General features: G+C 38.5%; 1 protein-coding gene across 1 annotated transcript in view; it reads right to left on the minus strand.

Annotated features, from left to right (window-relative positions):
* Positions 1 to 466: 466 nt before the first annotated feature.
* Positions 467 to 16,547, minus strand: part of EIF2AK3 (eukaryotic translation initiation factor 2 alpha kinase 3) — a 45,565-nt gene continuing 29,484 nt past the window's right edge. The window contains exons 8-17 of the mRNA XM_054203259.1: positions 16,034 to 16,156; positions 15,229 to 15,449; positions 14,769 to 14,881; positions 13,609 to 13,731; positions 12,211 to 12,360; positions 10,420 to 11,188; positions 5,854 to 6,021; positions 5,208 to 5,309; positions 2,805 to 2,867; positions 467 to 1,726 (exon numbers count right to left, since the gene is read on the minus strand). Of these exons, the coding sequence (XP_054059234.1) occupies positions 1,550 to 1,726; positions 2,805 to 2,867; positions 5,208 to 5,309; positions 5,854 to 6,021; positions 10,420 to 11,188; positions 12,211 to 12,360; positions 13,609 to 13,731; positions 14,769 to 14,881; positions 15,229 to 15,449; positions 16,034 to 16,156 (2,009 nt within the window). The 3' untranslated portion in view covers positions 467 to 1,549. The remainder of the gene's footprint in view (positions 1,727 to 2,804; positions 2,868 to 5,207; positions 5,310 to 5,853; positions 6,022 to 10,419; positions 11,189 to 12,210; positions 12,361 to 13,608; positions 13,732 to 14,768; positions 14,882 to 15,228; positions 15,450 to 16,033; positions 16,157 to 16,547) is intronic.

Consider the following 16,547-nt stretch of genomic DNA (forward strand, 5'->3'; position numbering starts at 1 on the left):
ATCTCAGAGAGTTATCCAAGAGCACACAGGCGACAATCTTTGTAATCCACTTTTGCTTTATCATAAGTCTTTGGAGTGTCAGCTGATTTCATTGCTAGTTGTAGTATCACACCACAGCACAGTGATCCCCAGAAGGATCTGAATCCAGCACCTTTTCAAGAAACTGATTTCAGAGCCTACAACTTCAAAAATTTAAGCCTGTAAAAGAGGAAAATGCATTTATGCAAAACCAGTTCTAACAGTGTAAGAATTATCCCTTCAAGACTTCCCTCTCTCTTAACAGTTGAGAGATTGCCTCCATGATCCGCTCAGTTTAGAAGAGTTCCCTTCCTTCTTCAGAGAGCACCTCACTTCCAAGCAGCACATGCGTCTTTGCGTCATCAGGTGCGCTGTGGCAAGCATGAGGCAGGAAAGCAAAGCAAGTTACAGAAACGCAGTTGGCCGTCCTCCTGTTCCAGCTGCACGTGGCTGCCATCTGCAGCACGCACTGATGCAGGTTCTGAACAGAAGCAACTACTATTTTTCTTTTATAAATAAAAAAAAAAGTTTATTAAATCATTTAGACTTGAAAGAAGTCACAATAATTAACGCACTCGACAATTATAGCAAGTGCATTCTGTACACCACCAACCCAAATGGATTGATTCTGTATTTTATAAATAAAAATTAACATATTTACAATAAGAAATAAAAGCATGGCATTAGGCAGTTAAATTAGCAGATTACACAAATGCCTACCACTTGATTTTTTAAAAAGTACAAATCTACAAGATTACATACGACACGTATGACCTCATTAGGTTTAAGTTTTCAGAATCACAATATTTTCGTACGTAATTTTTACTATGGCTCTTCCAACCACTGCCTATAAAACCCCCTTTTTTAATGGCAAAAAGCTCCTTTCCTTCTCTACATGTTTATCTGTATAAAATGCATTCTCTAAGATCTACTATAGTGCAGAAGTATGAAATGATTTCCTCTAATGACTGGCTATGCAGAGTGACAGTATGTACAACCGTGGTACTTTTTTGCTTTAAAAATAGTGCATATTCCCCGTTTACACACCAGGGACAAAAATGGAGTCATAGTTCATTTCAAAATCATCTTCATTTCACCAAAGAGCAAGCGATCCAGATAGATACTCACTAGGCTTAGAGACTGTAATTTGCTCTATAAAAATACAGTATTTTAATTCTATTTACATGTTACAGATCTCTCACTTACCCAGCAAGCTGACGTTTACAAGCTTCAAAAAAAACCCCAACAAACCCAAAAAACCGATAATGGAGCACAACATTGGTAAGCACAGTAGCTGGACCCATCCGCCTAGGAGAGTTAAGGTAAGAAAAATGGAATGTGAGAAGTGCGGTTACTGGCTTTCGTTGGCTGTCGAAGTAAATGAAAATCTGTCCAACACGTCTTATACATTAAACATGGCAAAAAAAGTTTAAGTAAACTACTTCCAAGATAGACATTCTGCATCATAGGATCCTTCTGCTGAACAATCCCTGTAAAACCTGCCGAGTGGAAGAAGTGATCCTGAGGATAATTATTTGCTTGGTTGTCTTGAATGCTTATTTCCTGATAAACTCATTGTCCGTGACCTCTGCCTAAGCACTGGCTTTGGTGGGAGTTCCAAGTCTTCAAATACAGGATTTTCTATGATTGCTGCAGCCTCTGGTCTTTCAGTGGGACTTGGAGAGAGCATGTCCTTCACCATGGTGTACTAAAAGAAAACATGACATGTGCTACATGAACCAATTCATAAATTCTTCCTTCTTTAACGCGCTGAGTTCAATTGTGGCTGTATGAGCAAGTGGAAAATGTCCCCAGTTGCTTTCTGAGTAATTTGGGTATTAGTGCTTTGGCACAGTAGTTACAAGTGCATTAAACATTTCAAAATGTATCACTCCGCATCCATTAAACTGTCTTTACTGTCAAGGATTACAATCAATTTGGCAAATCAAATCTGACCCAAGACTCAATAGAGCTATAAAATCTTTATATTAATTTGCAATCAAAAGAATTTAAAAACATATGACATATAATTTATGAGTAATTTTTAGCTTCATGTTTAGGCCAGGCAATAATTTTTCACAGTGAATTAGAGGTTTTCCTTTAAATATACAGGTAGTTTAAATATTTGTCTCAAATTTAATCAGAATTACAGCTTCCTTCTCCAGCTAACCACAGCACATCACATTCCCCCAGGCTGCCTGCAGCTGTAAAGCAAGAAAGCCTAGTCTCATTAGCTGCTGGTCTGAAGCTACCATGAAAACATGAAAGCATCTCAGCTTTTTATTGGAAAGCTTTTGTACATCACCTCCTCGTTATCTGCAATCAAATCACTTTAAAGAGCTGACTAATAAGGACACAGCACAATTTTCTCATATGGCTTCCCACTTGAGAGATCCAGCTCCTGCCGCGAGATCCCACACAGCCACGGTACTACCTACAGTCCCCACTTTAGCTGTCTAGAACTCTGCACCTTCTCTTTGTGAATATGGATTTGTTGCAAGAAATGATGTCAGGATTCATGTGAAATGAATGATACCAAGTGACAAAGGGAAGACAGATTATATTGTTTAGTTACTAGAGGTAAACTGCGTGACAAAACCATCAGCATCCATGTTACTGTAATGCTATAGTTTTGAAATGTAGTAAAAAAGTACACGGATAGAGAAATGTGTCTTAACACGAAAGCTTTTTTTTTTTTTCCATTTTCACTTGCAAGGCAATTGGAAAGAAAAAAAGCTACAATTACTAAAGAAAAAGCTATAATTAATAGCAAGAGATATACTTACCTCTTGTGCATATTTCTGAGTGAACAACGGTGGAAACTTCAAATTTCTAACATCACTTAAAGTCTGCAAAAATGTTAAGAAAAAAAATGTAACTTTTCCAAAATACCATTCTTCAATAGTATTACTCTGTTAATTCTCCAAAAATATGCAAACTATGCAAACAAAGAAGCCTGATGGAAAAAAGCTTGATTTAAGTCTTGCTTTAGTGGTTTAGAATCACAAGACACTTAAATAGGCAAGTTGCTGCTTCCCTAGGAATCATGTTACAAGAATTCTGATCTTTGCAGTTTTAAATTAGCCAGACACATAAACTTGTATTTTCTCACTCTGGCTCAACATATCTGTGCACCACCCATAATCCCCAAGATCACCTACACCAGTATTAAGACACAAGAAATGACAGGCTCTGTCTTAACAACATAAGCCCTAGCCTTTATTTAATGTTTATGGACTAATGAGCAGATTTATCAGCAGTTTCGAAAGCAATTCATGCTGTGTATTTCTGTGTCCTTTCAAGCTAGTTGGTCTCCCTCAGTGTTTCTTCCGTAACAAACACGTTGGCTCCATCTAGTGACAGTAATTTTCCCATGTTCAGGCACACAATTATTTGCAGGAGGCTCCCTTATGAATTTAAGTTCTGTAATTTCCAGCAACCCAGGACCCACTTTAGCATGTTTTTAGCACAGAAGGGCAATATTTAGCACTTTATTTCTTTTAGGATGGACCTCCTTTTGCATAAGTTTGAGCACAAAATATAAGAATTTTAAAGTTAAAACAAAATTCAATTCATTATTACTTCACTGAAAGTATAAACCAGTTAATAGTGATGGGCAATAGTCAAACTCCCGTTCAAGAGAACTGAGTTTTATGACAATAAAATGCTTCAAATAATTGTTCCCTTTCTTTACCAATTCAGTCTGCATTTAGTGATCTATCTTCAAACATCTAATTTGTAAATACATTGCTGTAGACTAACTGCTAACAGCTTGAGACAGAGGCAGGTCTCACGCTCCTCCTCTGGGGATTTTTCCAGCCCTTTGTTACAGATTCCTAGAATTTGCTGGGCTACCTGGTCAGTCAGAGCACGTCTTGCTTCAACGAGGAGGAGTGCTAATGCTTGGCTGATGCCAAGGAAAACTTTAGTGCAACAACGTGGAAAAAACTACTAAAGTAGCTAAACTCCAGAACTTGACAATAAAGGGGTGGGGGGTTCTTTTTGATTTTATCAGAGTGGAACAACAACTGAAAATAATGGGAAGTTAGGGCACTCTTTTTACCCTCTTACAAAGTAAAACATCAGAGTTAGATGCAATTTAGGATTCACCCTGATTACTTGCTTTGCTTCTATACTCCGGACAGAAACTGGAAGGGCAAAGCTTGCACTCATTGCTACAGGAGATCTTGAGAATCCAGGATGGCTCTTTATCAGGTATGTGTCTCAGTAAAACTGATTTTACCTAGAGAAACTGAAACTGGTTCCAGCACAAGGGGTTCGAGTTAAGCACTATCATTCCTCCTCTAGACTGCACTCTCTTGTACCATGGAAAGCCAGAGCATTTTAAGCAAGAAAATGCAACACCACCCTAAGTCAAGCGTTCAGTCAGGCTGCATTCATGGTGTGGTTCAAGCTGCTTCTTACATCTCTGCTAAAAACAATCCATTTTCACATGAGAATTTAAACAGCCCAAGCACATATAAATGATAAATACAGGTTATAATGACTCTTTCTTTCCTGCATAGGTCACTGATCACCATATACAAGAGGAAAAGCCTTTCTGGCTGTAGCCCGTTCTCTATGAACTTGTTCCTGAGCAACATGGAACTCACATGCATTTTAACAGCAAGGAAGAGTTATTACACGCCATCAAACCTCCCAAATTCACAGCTGATGCAATGGAAGTCATCAATTACTGGGAAGATTGGGAAGATTGTACTTGGAACTGTGTGAGACTCACAGCTAAGACTTACTATAGGAGTATAGAACAGCAATTTTTTACAAGTGCTTTGGGTGAAAAAGCACTGCAGATGCAAACGAAGGAAGAAATAACAAAAATGCACACCATGGTTCCAATTCTTGAATGAAGAAGAAGCTGGCAGGCTTTAAGTCACAAGCTATATTTGTTGCTTGAGTTCTTGGATATCCTAATTCAATAGTTTCTCTTACTTGGCTTGACAACAGAGGAGCTTTGTGAAGAAATGAAGGCCTCAATTCAACTGCACACATTAGGAAGACTGCAATTTATTTTCAGTGATTCAGGGGTCTGTACAAGGCTGATAAAGAAGTTGTGCTCCTAATTGCAAGGCTTTTTCAAAACTGAGAAGAACCTCTTGCAAGTGTTTCACCAAGCGAATAGCTATTTTAAACAAATGATCAAACTGAGGATAATCCAATACCATACATACCCTGACCCTCTCCATCTGTGTGCTGAAAGGGTAAAGCAGCTCAAAGAGAATCAGTCCCAAAGAAAAGATATCCACTTTGTGCGAATAGGTGTTTCCACAGATCTGAAAATTCAAAAATAGGGTTAGGTCATTCAAGCTACTCACTGTATGTAATTTTGTGTAACGTAAACAACCCCCTTTCAAGTCAATATATGGAAGTGATTAGCCCTGTGCAGAGCTGAAAACTACAGGACAGGCACATTGGCAAACTTCATCAAATAAGCATGTGTGAGCAAGGTCCCGATTCATCAGCTCCGCTTTGCAGACCCAACTGTAATGTAAAATGTTTCAACTTACTTAAAACTCAGATACAATAGCGTGTCTTTGCTCAATTAACTTGAATATTATGCAATTATCTTTCTACTACATTAAATACAAGATCAACGAATGCATCCAAGTATGAATCATTAGCCACTTTTTTTCTCTAATAAATACAGGTATATTAAAATACCAATTTTGGAATTCAATTTAGCTTAAAACTCTATTTCAATGAGAAAGAATTTAAGTAACTTGATTGCAAGAATTTACTAGAAAGAGTGCCTGATCTTTGAATTCAGGTGTCTTCCAGGCACTGACAGATAACAGCTTTAGAGCAGAGAGCACAAACCTGTTCTGGACTCATGTAGAGTTTGGTCCCTACTTGTCCTGTGTGCCTGGCATAAGCTGGCATTGGGGTAAGTACCGATTCCTCCTCCTCATCTTGGTCCATAGCAGTTACCAGTCCAAAATCCCCAACCTTTACTATGTCATCCATTGTGAAAAATATATTGGAAGGCTAAGAAAACAGGCAGGTAAAAAGAAAAAAGTATGTAAGTAATAAACAAGTCTCTGTGCTTCAGTAGATACAACACTTCGCTCTAATTCTGATAAGGCATGCTGTCAATGCCAAAAATGTTCATTAAACATCACGTTAGCAAAACCAACTACAAATCTTAGCTGTTCAGGAAAAAGGAATTACTCCTGCATTAAATAGTCTCCCTTCCTGAAACTCAGACTGCTCATTTCTTGTCTTCCAGTAGAGGTTTATTAACACTACATAGGTCTGCTGAGTGACATACACAAAAGTCAACAGCTGTGGGGAACAGCACAGATGAGTTATCCAGCTCTCCATCACATGGCAAATTCACACCACATGCTGGAGTTCTGACTCTTAGTCTTTTTTAATCTAATCTCCAAGCGTTAAGCTTGTTCACAATATTATTAACCAGCACGTAGCACGTCATCTTAATGTTAAATTACAGATACACTGGAAGTCTGGGAACAAGGTCTGCTTTTCAGTTGGTACTGTGCAGTTTAACTGTGGGAACAGCTGTTTGCAAAACAGAATAATAATAATAAAAAAATATTATTTTTGACAGAAGCTCAAGAACTTTGCAATTCACAAAGCAGCAACAGTGATGATCTGGCTTCACTCTCCTTTAGCTTGTTTGCCAGGTACCACCATCTGTGGCTTAACCAACTGATAAAGGACACTGGAACTGAGATGCCCCCTTGCTAATGGTACATTATCTCAGATGGTTTCTCAAGAGACTTGCGTTGTGGCTGATAGAATAGCACATGCTAAATGAATTATTTCTTTGAAACGTGACTGCTCCACCTTGGTTACAAATACAGACACACATATTTTGGGGGGAAGAAGCATCAGGATTATGTACAGGGAAAGGGCCGAGGTGTGGTAAAGAGGCAGGTGGTGCTGGGCAAGCTCCTCTCAGAGCTCCTGGACCTTCAAAGCTGGGAGAACATGGTCCGTGCTTTGTTGACATAAACCCTGGAACAGAAGGCAGCAGAGAGATACAGAGCAATATTTTTCCACAAGATTAAAGGACTACAAAGCTGATCTATTTCAAAGTCCATATGACTTCCTCAGTTAAAGACAAACCCACTCCGTGCAAGAGAAACAACACAGAAGAAAAGCTTCTTGGATTTATTTTTTTTTAAGCAACCGACAGCTCTGAGATAAGCACTACAGAAACAGTTAGATGTAACTTGCTAGTTCCACTGTGCCCACATCCTGCCTCTAAAACTACCTTCTGAGCCAGGTCTTATCTCCTGCTATATTTTCCTGTAATAAATGTCATGTCCTTTGGAGTCACAGAGCATTTAGTGCACAAAAGCTACTATCCTGTAAACCCATAGCGTCTCCAGGCTCTCTGGAGCATTTATACAGCACACCCATATTTGTCAAAAATCTTTGTATCAGGTTTTTTAATGCTCAAGGCACAAACACCTCCATTAGGGATTTTTGGTATCCCATTGCCTTCATCTCCATTATCCTCCTCCTACAAACACATGAGAAGTCAACAAGATCTGTCTTGCTTCACGAAGCAAAACTCTTCTTAACAGAAAGCTTTGTTTCGTGTACTTCCCTGGATGAAAACAGACTGTCAGTGAGTGGGCTGGCATATAATTTCTACAAATTAAGGAGAGTTGAGTCTCTGCTATTGCAAGACTGTCAGCAAAAATAAGCCATCAAAACCATATTTGGAAAAAGGAAGACTAAGGCAGATGCACGCAATTTTGATTTAAATCAGAAGAATACAACCACCCTCTAGTTTGGTTATCTTGCCAGTTGCACAAAGAAATTTTTCTCCAGATTCTTCAGAGTAAGAATTTTTTTTTCCACAGATAGGAATAAGCTACTCACACATCTGGAAGACTACTGTTTAATTCAATTAATTCTAACAAAATGTATCTAAGTCTGTTCTTGCAGTTCTATAAAACTCAATTTCTTTTGAGCTGTCAAGCATGACAGACGGCTTATCCTGGGAATAACAGTAAATGCACTTGACAGACAGACTTCTGTTTCTGTACCTCCTTTTCTTCAAAAGAATTTGGACTGTGACCTATCTGCTTGCCTACCTAAACTCTTGCCATCTTGTCATTATGGTATCTCTGATTAATTGGAGCCTAATTAATGCATCTCAATGTGCACTGTTAATTTAAGTATTTAAAAGATCTTCTTGAATCTTTTAATATGCATGCATACGAATCTACTCTCACATAGGTCAATGAGTTTTTGTTGGTGCCATTGGGAGCAAGAACTAGCCTCTGCTATCAGCTAGCTCTGCCTCTAGCAAAGACAAAACAGCTTTGCAGGTTATTTGCTTATTAGTGCTGGCACAAACTTAGGGTTGCATGATCAATCTCTTGGATAAATTACAAAATGAGGTGAGAGATGTTCCTAGGAGCTTCTGAAAACTATAGAAAAAAAAATACACTGGCTGTTTTTTTGACCAAATTAATGTATAACAGACAAATAAACTTCCAGGATCCAAGAATAACACCTATACACACATGGGAAGTTTTCTGAAGCAGGAAGTTGTTCATTCAGGGAGAGCTTTTCCAAGGCTTATACCAAGTAAACAAAATAAAATCTCTTCTTCAAATTGCTGCCAATAGTGAACTTTTAAGATGTTCCAACAAAACACTCCACAACTGCTGATTAAGACTAATACAGCTTTCAGTGAAGATCTACATAAGCTTTAGTGAACAGTGATTTCAGTAGACTTCAGAGAGTCACAACTGATAATTAATAACATTTCTTAATAATACTAACAAGTCTAGCAACACATTAATATAGGGATTTAATTACTTTTCTGATCAGTTTCTCAAGCACTAAGGATTTTTCAGATAACTGAGTCAAGGTAATTGCTTAATGCTGATGGGGAAAGAAAATACTTGGATGGAGTTTTTCCTAACTTTGACATATCCTTATTTGAATCCCCTTTTGCTGTCACACCTGAGATGGTATTTTTTTCTTTTGTTTCTACTGATACCAAATGATTACCACCTGAGATGCTACAACAGTGGTTATAATCATTTCAGTATTTACTCCATTGAGGTAGGTACTAATGCCTCCTCAAGTAAGCAAAGAAAAACAGGAACTGCCTCTCCACCATTTGGCAAAAGCAATCCATTTCTCAGAGCTTATAACAGTAAGACTAACTTCAGCTGGGCTCTTTAATTACATTCTGGTATTTGGTAACACATACTGACACTTCCAGTGCTAAAAGTTCCAGGAAGATTAGGCACTAAGGCAAGTTCAGAAGCAAAATGAAAGAAGAGGTACAAAAAAGTTACTCGTGACTTCAGTTACATTAAATGCCAGAGGTAAAAAACGCCTTTCCTGGTATTAACTGGCTGGATGTTATCAGACATTAACAAGATCATGAATCCTTAAGAAAGCTGCATTATGATAGTCAGCACTGACTCTGAATTTAAATCCGGGGCAGTTTACATTTCAATCCTAGAGCAGCAATACTTAATTTTTACTTTCTCTAATCAGGAGCGACACTGCTGCTCTTAGGCACTATTGCTATAGAAAGAAGAAGGAAAATACCAGAATTAGAATCATAGAACCATTTAGGTTGGAAAAGATCTATAAGATCATGAAGTCCAACTGTAAACCTAACACTGCCAATTATCCGCTTCACTTGAAACAGTAGAACAGGATCCAAAATAGCTTTTTTTGTCACACGGCACAACAATGAACAACCCTGTATAAAGAATCTAAATTAAAAATGCCATAAAACAAATGCAGGTGATCTGTGCCAGGTACATGAAGTCTTGCTGTGAGAAAGACTTTAATTGCAATAATGAATGATTTATGTTTATTTCCTGGAGATCTGCAGCTCCAGATTATTGTACAGACACTAACTCCGTTTTTGCAACACGTATGCTGAGGTCACTGATAAGAGTCAACTATTTCAGCAGGATTTGCCTCCAATGCAGTATTACTCCCCCCCCAAAAAAAATTTTACCTGTATCCACACACTCATGATCTGTTTAAAGCAGAACTTGCCACTGAGATAAACAGCTTGACACTGCTGTATTAGGAGCAGCCAAATTTGGAATTGCTGATGCTCAAGTTTGTAATGAAGTGGAGGGGCAGTTACACTGTGATGCCATTTGAGTCAGTCTATGTGTTTCAGGAATTTCAGAGAGAGACTTCTGTATGATAGTTTGGGCACCGATAATTCAAGATATGATAGTTCCAAAGATAATCTCACAGTACTAAACCAGAAAATGTTTGCCTATAGGACACACCCAGTGAGATAACCAGTTACAACCAGAATTTGGAAAGTTCAGGCATTCAGTGATGATCATGCCAATAAACAAATAAAAAAAAAAACCAACCCCAAAACAGTTCCTACAGGAACCTATGAATACAAACCTTGAGATCCCTGTGCATTAACCCTTTGCTATGCAGAAAGTCAACCGCTTCAGCTATCTGCAGAAATATCTGCAGACACTCTGTCCTTTCCCTCTCCTCTATCATGCATCTTCTGTTCATCCAGTCTTTAAGGTTCTCTTTCCGGCAGAGCTGCATCTGGATGTAAAGATACACCTTTGGAGAGGTGGGCTTGACTTTTTCTGCAATATTTTTAGAAAGGTCCAGGCTTAAACTTGTTGGCCTTGGTGGAGAAACAGAGAGGAGACTTCCTGAAGCAGATTTCTTGTTATCAGATTCCTTTGGACTTCTTGCCTTATCCTCAGAAAGACTCTCATCATGGGAAACATCAACTTTATCTTCCTTACTAGAAGCATTTCCACAACCAGAATCCTCAAACACAATAGAAGAGGAGGTCCCTTCCCTCAGGTGTACAACAGGAACAGCTGAAGAACAAATTTCCAAGGAGTGTCCTAGCTCGTTATTGTTGATAGTACTGTCTTCTACATCACAGCCTGTAAGGACACTGTCCTGGAGGTTTAATAGTGGATCTTCTGACTGGTGTAAGTCCCTGTTGTCCGTAGCAGAAAATTCCAGAGGAGAAAACTGGCTTCCGGATGAATCGGACTGACCACAGGGTATTCCCACAGACATCACCCTCTCCGATGAGGTGGCAATAACTTCAATGTGCTCCTTTGTAGAAAATGGCTCTGTTCTGATCTTAAATGATGGGATGTCCATCGGACTGGGAGAACTGAGAGGCCAATCAGTGCTAGAAGAACAAAATTGGGATATCAATACTACAGAACTTCATTTCACCAGAAATGCATTTTCAGAAGCCCAGGTTTTAACAACTGCTACCTCTGAGAATGGTGTCATACCATAACTGTAAATGACTACCCAAGTGCGGGAATCACTAATAACCAGTCTTTAGCATTTGTTTTTCTTAGCAAGGATAATGTTTTCTCATCAAGACAACAAGAGTGTTGATAAAGGAAAATTTAGCAAGCTTTACTTCCTGGATTCCCAATGTGCAATCAGGCTCATCTTCAGCTTGAAAAAAAAATCAATCCTTTAGAACATGCATTGCAATGACTATTTAAAGTGCCTTGGAAGAATTACAGCTGTGAAACATTAATTTTATGCCTGAAATATAAAGGTCACTATATTCTAAAAATTGTTAAGCATGTTAAGATGTTATTATGAGACCACTAAATAGTCTTGCATTAGGCTTCATTCTTTAAATGCTACATACACCCACTTTTTCCTTTCTCTTAACATCCTCTTACTCCTTTATCTAATTATCCATTTTTAACCTACTTCTACCAAGCTTTATAAATCGTCACTCTGATTATCCCTCATATATTTCTGCTGAAATAAATTCACTGAAGCATCGGAGTACTGAATGAGATCCATCTAAACCAAGACAACAAAGACGAGGAAAGCAGTGGAAAGAACAAAGAGGACAGAGATGCCCAAGTTTAAAATCGAATCACAGCAGCAATGCTCCAACCTTCCAACCACCCAAAGATTCAATTACAGAAGTTAAATTAAGAACTACAAGACGCTTCCTAAGCTGAAAGGACCTTAACACAACAGAGGACCCCAAAATTGAGAGATACTATGCACAAGCGTGATATATTGGTACCTTGTTCAATTGAAAAGTTGACAGGCTAAATTAATAACCATCTCTTTCCTACATAGTCTCTCCATCTTCCTGGGTCATCTACCAGTTCTCCAGTTCTGTCAATGTACAATCTCAAATTCAATTGTTAAAAAAACCCCACAAGTTACCTTTCATCTTTTAACCACTGTTCATCCATCTTTTCCTGCCATCTCTCAGGTGGAGCTTCCAGCCATGCATTGAAATACCGAACAATACCTGGATGTTCAAGTTTAGCTAACGCCTTGACTTCCCGCATCACCTTTTCACGAGCCAGCTCCCTACGATTTGGGGTGAGAACAACAGAGACATGATCACATAAAGGAACAGCACAGTACAGAAATTTCTGCAAAGGAATTTAATCAAAGCTAGCCCAGTATAAACCAGGCCAGTAGTATTGCTCTGCACACCAAAAGACAGATATGTCTAAAATTCCTCAGAGTAACTCCTTAGGTTAGAAGTGTGGAGGAGCAGTATGTGCTCATGATGGCTAAGTATTTAGTCATCCCTTTTTAAATAATTACAGGCACCAAAACTGAGAAGAAAAGGTTTATCTTGTTCTGAATTATTTACAAGGATAGAAAAGAGACCACTAAACAGCAATATTCTACAGGGATGTAGAAGACACTGACACAAAAGAAGACAGACAGTAATACCTTAGTATTTATTTTTTAATTGGCACAACATAAAGAGATCGCATAAAGATTATCCCAGTTCTATGGACAGGAATGCAGGTAGACTGCTATCTTACTGAAGTAAATAATCTCTCTTCGTAAGACCGTAACTAGATCAAATGAAGTCAGATGGTTTTATTTAATGGGTTCGAATATGCTCAGAAAAGAATTTAGGCTACCTTCTGAACAAAACCTTTAATCTTAGATAGTCACACTTATTTAACATATTAAAAAAAAATAGTAATTCTAGATTTCATAGCTTTACCCCCTCCCTCTACTGGCCTGCCTGTTGCTGTTCTAACTTGAGATTTCCAGAAGCAGTGTCTCCCATCTCCCACTAAAAGGAACTGCTGCAAGCTCTGTGTAGGGTAATTCAGCAGCATGGCTTGACCACCTATGACTGAAAGAAAAGGTAGGGGTTGTGGGACCAGAAAATTAAACAAATGGACAAATGGAGTCAGAAAAGCTGGTGAGCAAGAGAGAAAAGAAAGAGAAGGTGGAGTAGGGAAGGTAAGGAGAGGAAGGAGAGAAGCAAATTAACAGCACTACAAATAACCGGTCCTGTTATCAAAGGCTCTATTCATCAAGGAAATCAAAGGCGTTCCCATGTAGCCGCAGCATCCTCACAAGGGTTCTGCTATGCAAGTATTTTAGCCAAGCAGGTCACCCTTCTGCTGTGATTACACATGCCAACTCTTGATGCCAAAACTAAGTCATCCCCCCCCATTTAAAAGTATGTCATTCATCCTAATGCAATATCTGGGAAATCAGTTCAGGAACAGATGGTTCAGTGTAGGATGGGATCCCACCATTCATTCATTACTACTTCTGTATCTCAACAAATTCATTCATTACCTGTTAGGTAAACGGATCCTTTTGATAGCATAGTTGCAGTCATCCACTTTATTTCTGGCTTCAAAAACTACTCCAAAACCTCCACGACCCAGACACTGAATTGGTTCAAAATCTGTCAGATACCTGGGAAAAGAAGTGTGAGGAAGGGACAGAAGAATGGAAGGAAGACAGAGGAGAAAAATGCATTAGTACAGATAAAAAAATGAAATAATTTATGACTAAGAGTGAAACATTTCTGTACAGATAAAGTGTGCTGAATGACGAAGCATTTCTGACCTTTTTTCCCTGCTCACCCACTGAGACAATCAGATGGTTACCTAGTTATGAAATGGACAGTTGCTGATTATGCATTTATTCAGTGTCTATGACAACCCAGCAAGATCCATTATGCATGCACATGACAAAGTAAAGTTTTCCAGAATATCAGGTTGCATGCTTACTGGATCATCACGAGTATGTAGCCTAAGTTTCTATACCCAAACTAGGTTGTGACAGCTAAGTATTTTCTAAATCATAATTTGCCTTTAACCTCACCCCAAATAACCATTTCTGCAACTAGTCCTTCTAAGCATCCCTTCTGAAACATCACTGTTCTTAAGTCTCACTATCTTTCTTTTAAATGCTCCAGTTCTTGCTTTCAGTGAGTTACAAGTGTAAAGGAAATGGTCACGTTTTCTCCAGAGTATCATGACATGCCCCTGTACACCCTTCTGTCTGAACCAATCCTTCGGAACAGCAACAAAGGTTCATTCCAAATATAGCCTACTTATTCTGCAGAGTATATAAAACATCACGTACTTCCATCTGCAATTGCCTTTCTCTGCTTTAATCCATAAACACAGAAACAGAGGGAATAAACACTAATTCAGACCTTCAAGAATCAAGCTTCCATTTCACGTATCAGCAGCAAATACGAGAGCAACATTCCTGATCACAGGTATCCTGTAGACTCTCTGGGATTGCTTAGACTAATCAAAACTGCAATCTTGCATTGGTAATGGGGTGACAGGGTTCTTTGTGTCAGTTGCCCATTCTCCTGCAAAGTCAGAGGACTGGGACTGGGGTAGGTAAGAACAAGCAACACCTACTCTTTCCTCCAGATAGCGTTAGTTGTCACACTGACTAAAAACCTTGTATGTGTTGTGTTGAACTGAGCTCACCTTGACACGTATCCAGAGTTCTTGGCATCACTCCAGCCGCTGTCTTTAACATCTCCACAAGCGGGCTCATATTTACTATCAGTCTGACACTGTGTTTCAGATTCCTTCCGCAGCTAACCAGGGTTACCAAAACACGAACAAAAACAAACACACACATTCAACTCCTTAAATACTTGAGACCAGTTTGTACCCCGAGATATGGCATTAAATAATTTCAGTGTAAATATCTCCAAAGACTTCAGATATGGCTGAAGCATTCTAATCTGCTTGCTAAAGCAGTTAAGCAAATTGTACATGGCAGCTGACAGCCTTCACAGATAGATTAAACAATAAATTTAGGCTTTTGATTTCATTATCCCATTAGTTATTAACTTCTTATAACCACTCACTGCAGACTCAAAACCAAAAGAAAAGGCTAGAATAGTACCTTCTGTTTTTATGATTCAGAAAAAATACTTACTCTGCTGTAAGGATGGGGATGGAAAAGTTTGCGAACGATAAAAGTTGTGGCCACGATGCAAAATATAATGGTGCCAACAATCTCTTTCCACCAGTGAAGAAGAAGAACAGGATCTTTTTTGCGAACATTCTTATAATTTGTCTCATCAAAAAATCTAACAGTAATCTGAGTGCTACGTTTATTTCTTTCTCTCTTGTAGTAGGGTAAGTAATAACCATTATCTGCGTATAAAAGACAAAAAGAGGGCACATGGGTAACTACAAAACAATTTTGTCTTCTCATTAACAGGTTTCCTCAATAGACACAAGGTATTTTTGTTTGCATGCCCCATGATTTTAAGTGGCGTATAGTAAGTTCAGTTAATCAAGGATACAGGACTCCATGGCAACTAGGTCTCCCAAAGTTTACCACTTCAGAAGGCCTGACCACTGATAGCTTTAAACCAGAATATTTTCTGTATGAAAAACTTTATACTGCCAGGCTGAGTCTCTAGCACCGTTAGCAAATTCTGAAAAAAATAATTCAGAAGCTTTTTCCACTCAGACCAACTATCAGTAGCACTGGCAGTACATACAATATCTCTGCAGTAGGAATTTCTGTCACTCCAAAGTGTTTTGTGTGGCACTAATTGTACATACACCACCATTTGGAAATCCTAGTTTGGGCAATAATTTCCTAGTTCATTAAATGTTAAAAAAATACCCATATTTAAGATCAAAGAAATGGCCATTTACTGTATTTCACAGATAATAAATGGGTAAACCCAGCTATTCGAAACACTTCAAAATTTGGAACTTCCACCTACCATATGGATACTGCAGAACCGAAAGTGCTCCGTTACTGTACTCTTCATGAGAATACTTGTCATTGCTGAGACACTTATCGAACTCATCAGACCCCACCAACACTGGAGTCCTGGAAGGAGAATCTAAGCATAGAAAAGACACAATTTTCTGAGCTGAATTGCTACAAAAATTCTGTTCTTGTATTAATGAGAACCCCAATTGCATACTTTTAGAGAATGTCTCTTGGACCACACCATGAGAACCAAAATTAATGCAATGAAACATTAAGAAGGGTATTTTAAGGTAACATTTACTTAGCACCTCTCCCCCTTGCCAAAATACTAGTTTGAGACAAGTCAATTCACTCATAATCACATCACTGCAAAAAACGTCTTTGTTTTTCTGTTGAAAAACTTGATTTAGAAGACCAAACATTTCATTACTAAAAAAGACCCTGTCAAATCCATAGTAAAAGAAAGCAGACATTAAACATCAAATTAGAAAAAACCCAAAACAATTAATAAAGCACAGAGA

Source organism: Rissa tridactyla, chromosome 5, assembly GCF_028500815.1.
Source record: "Rissa tridactyla isolate bRisTri1 chromosome 5, bRisTri1.patW.cur.20221130, whole genome shotgun sequence".
Taxonomy (NCBI): domain Eukaryota; kingdom Metazoa; phylum Chordata; class Aves; order Charadriiformes; family Laridae; genus Rissa; species Rissa tridactyla.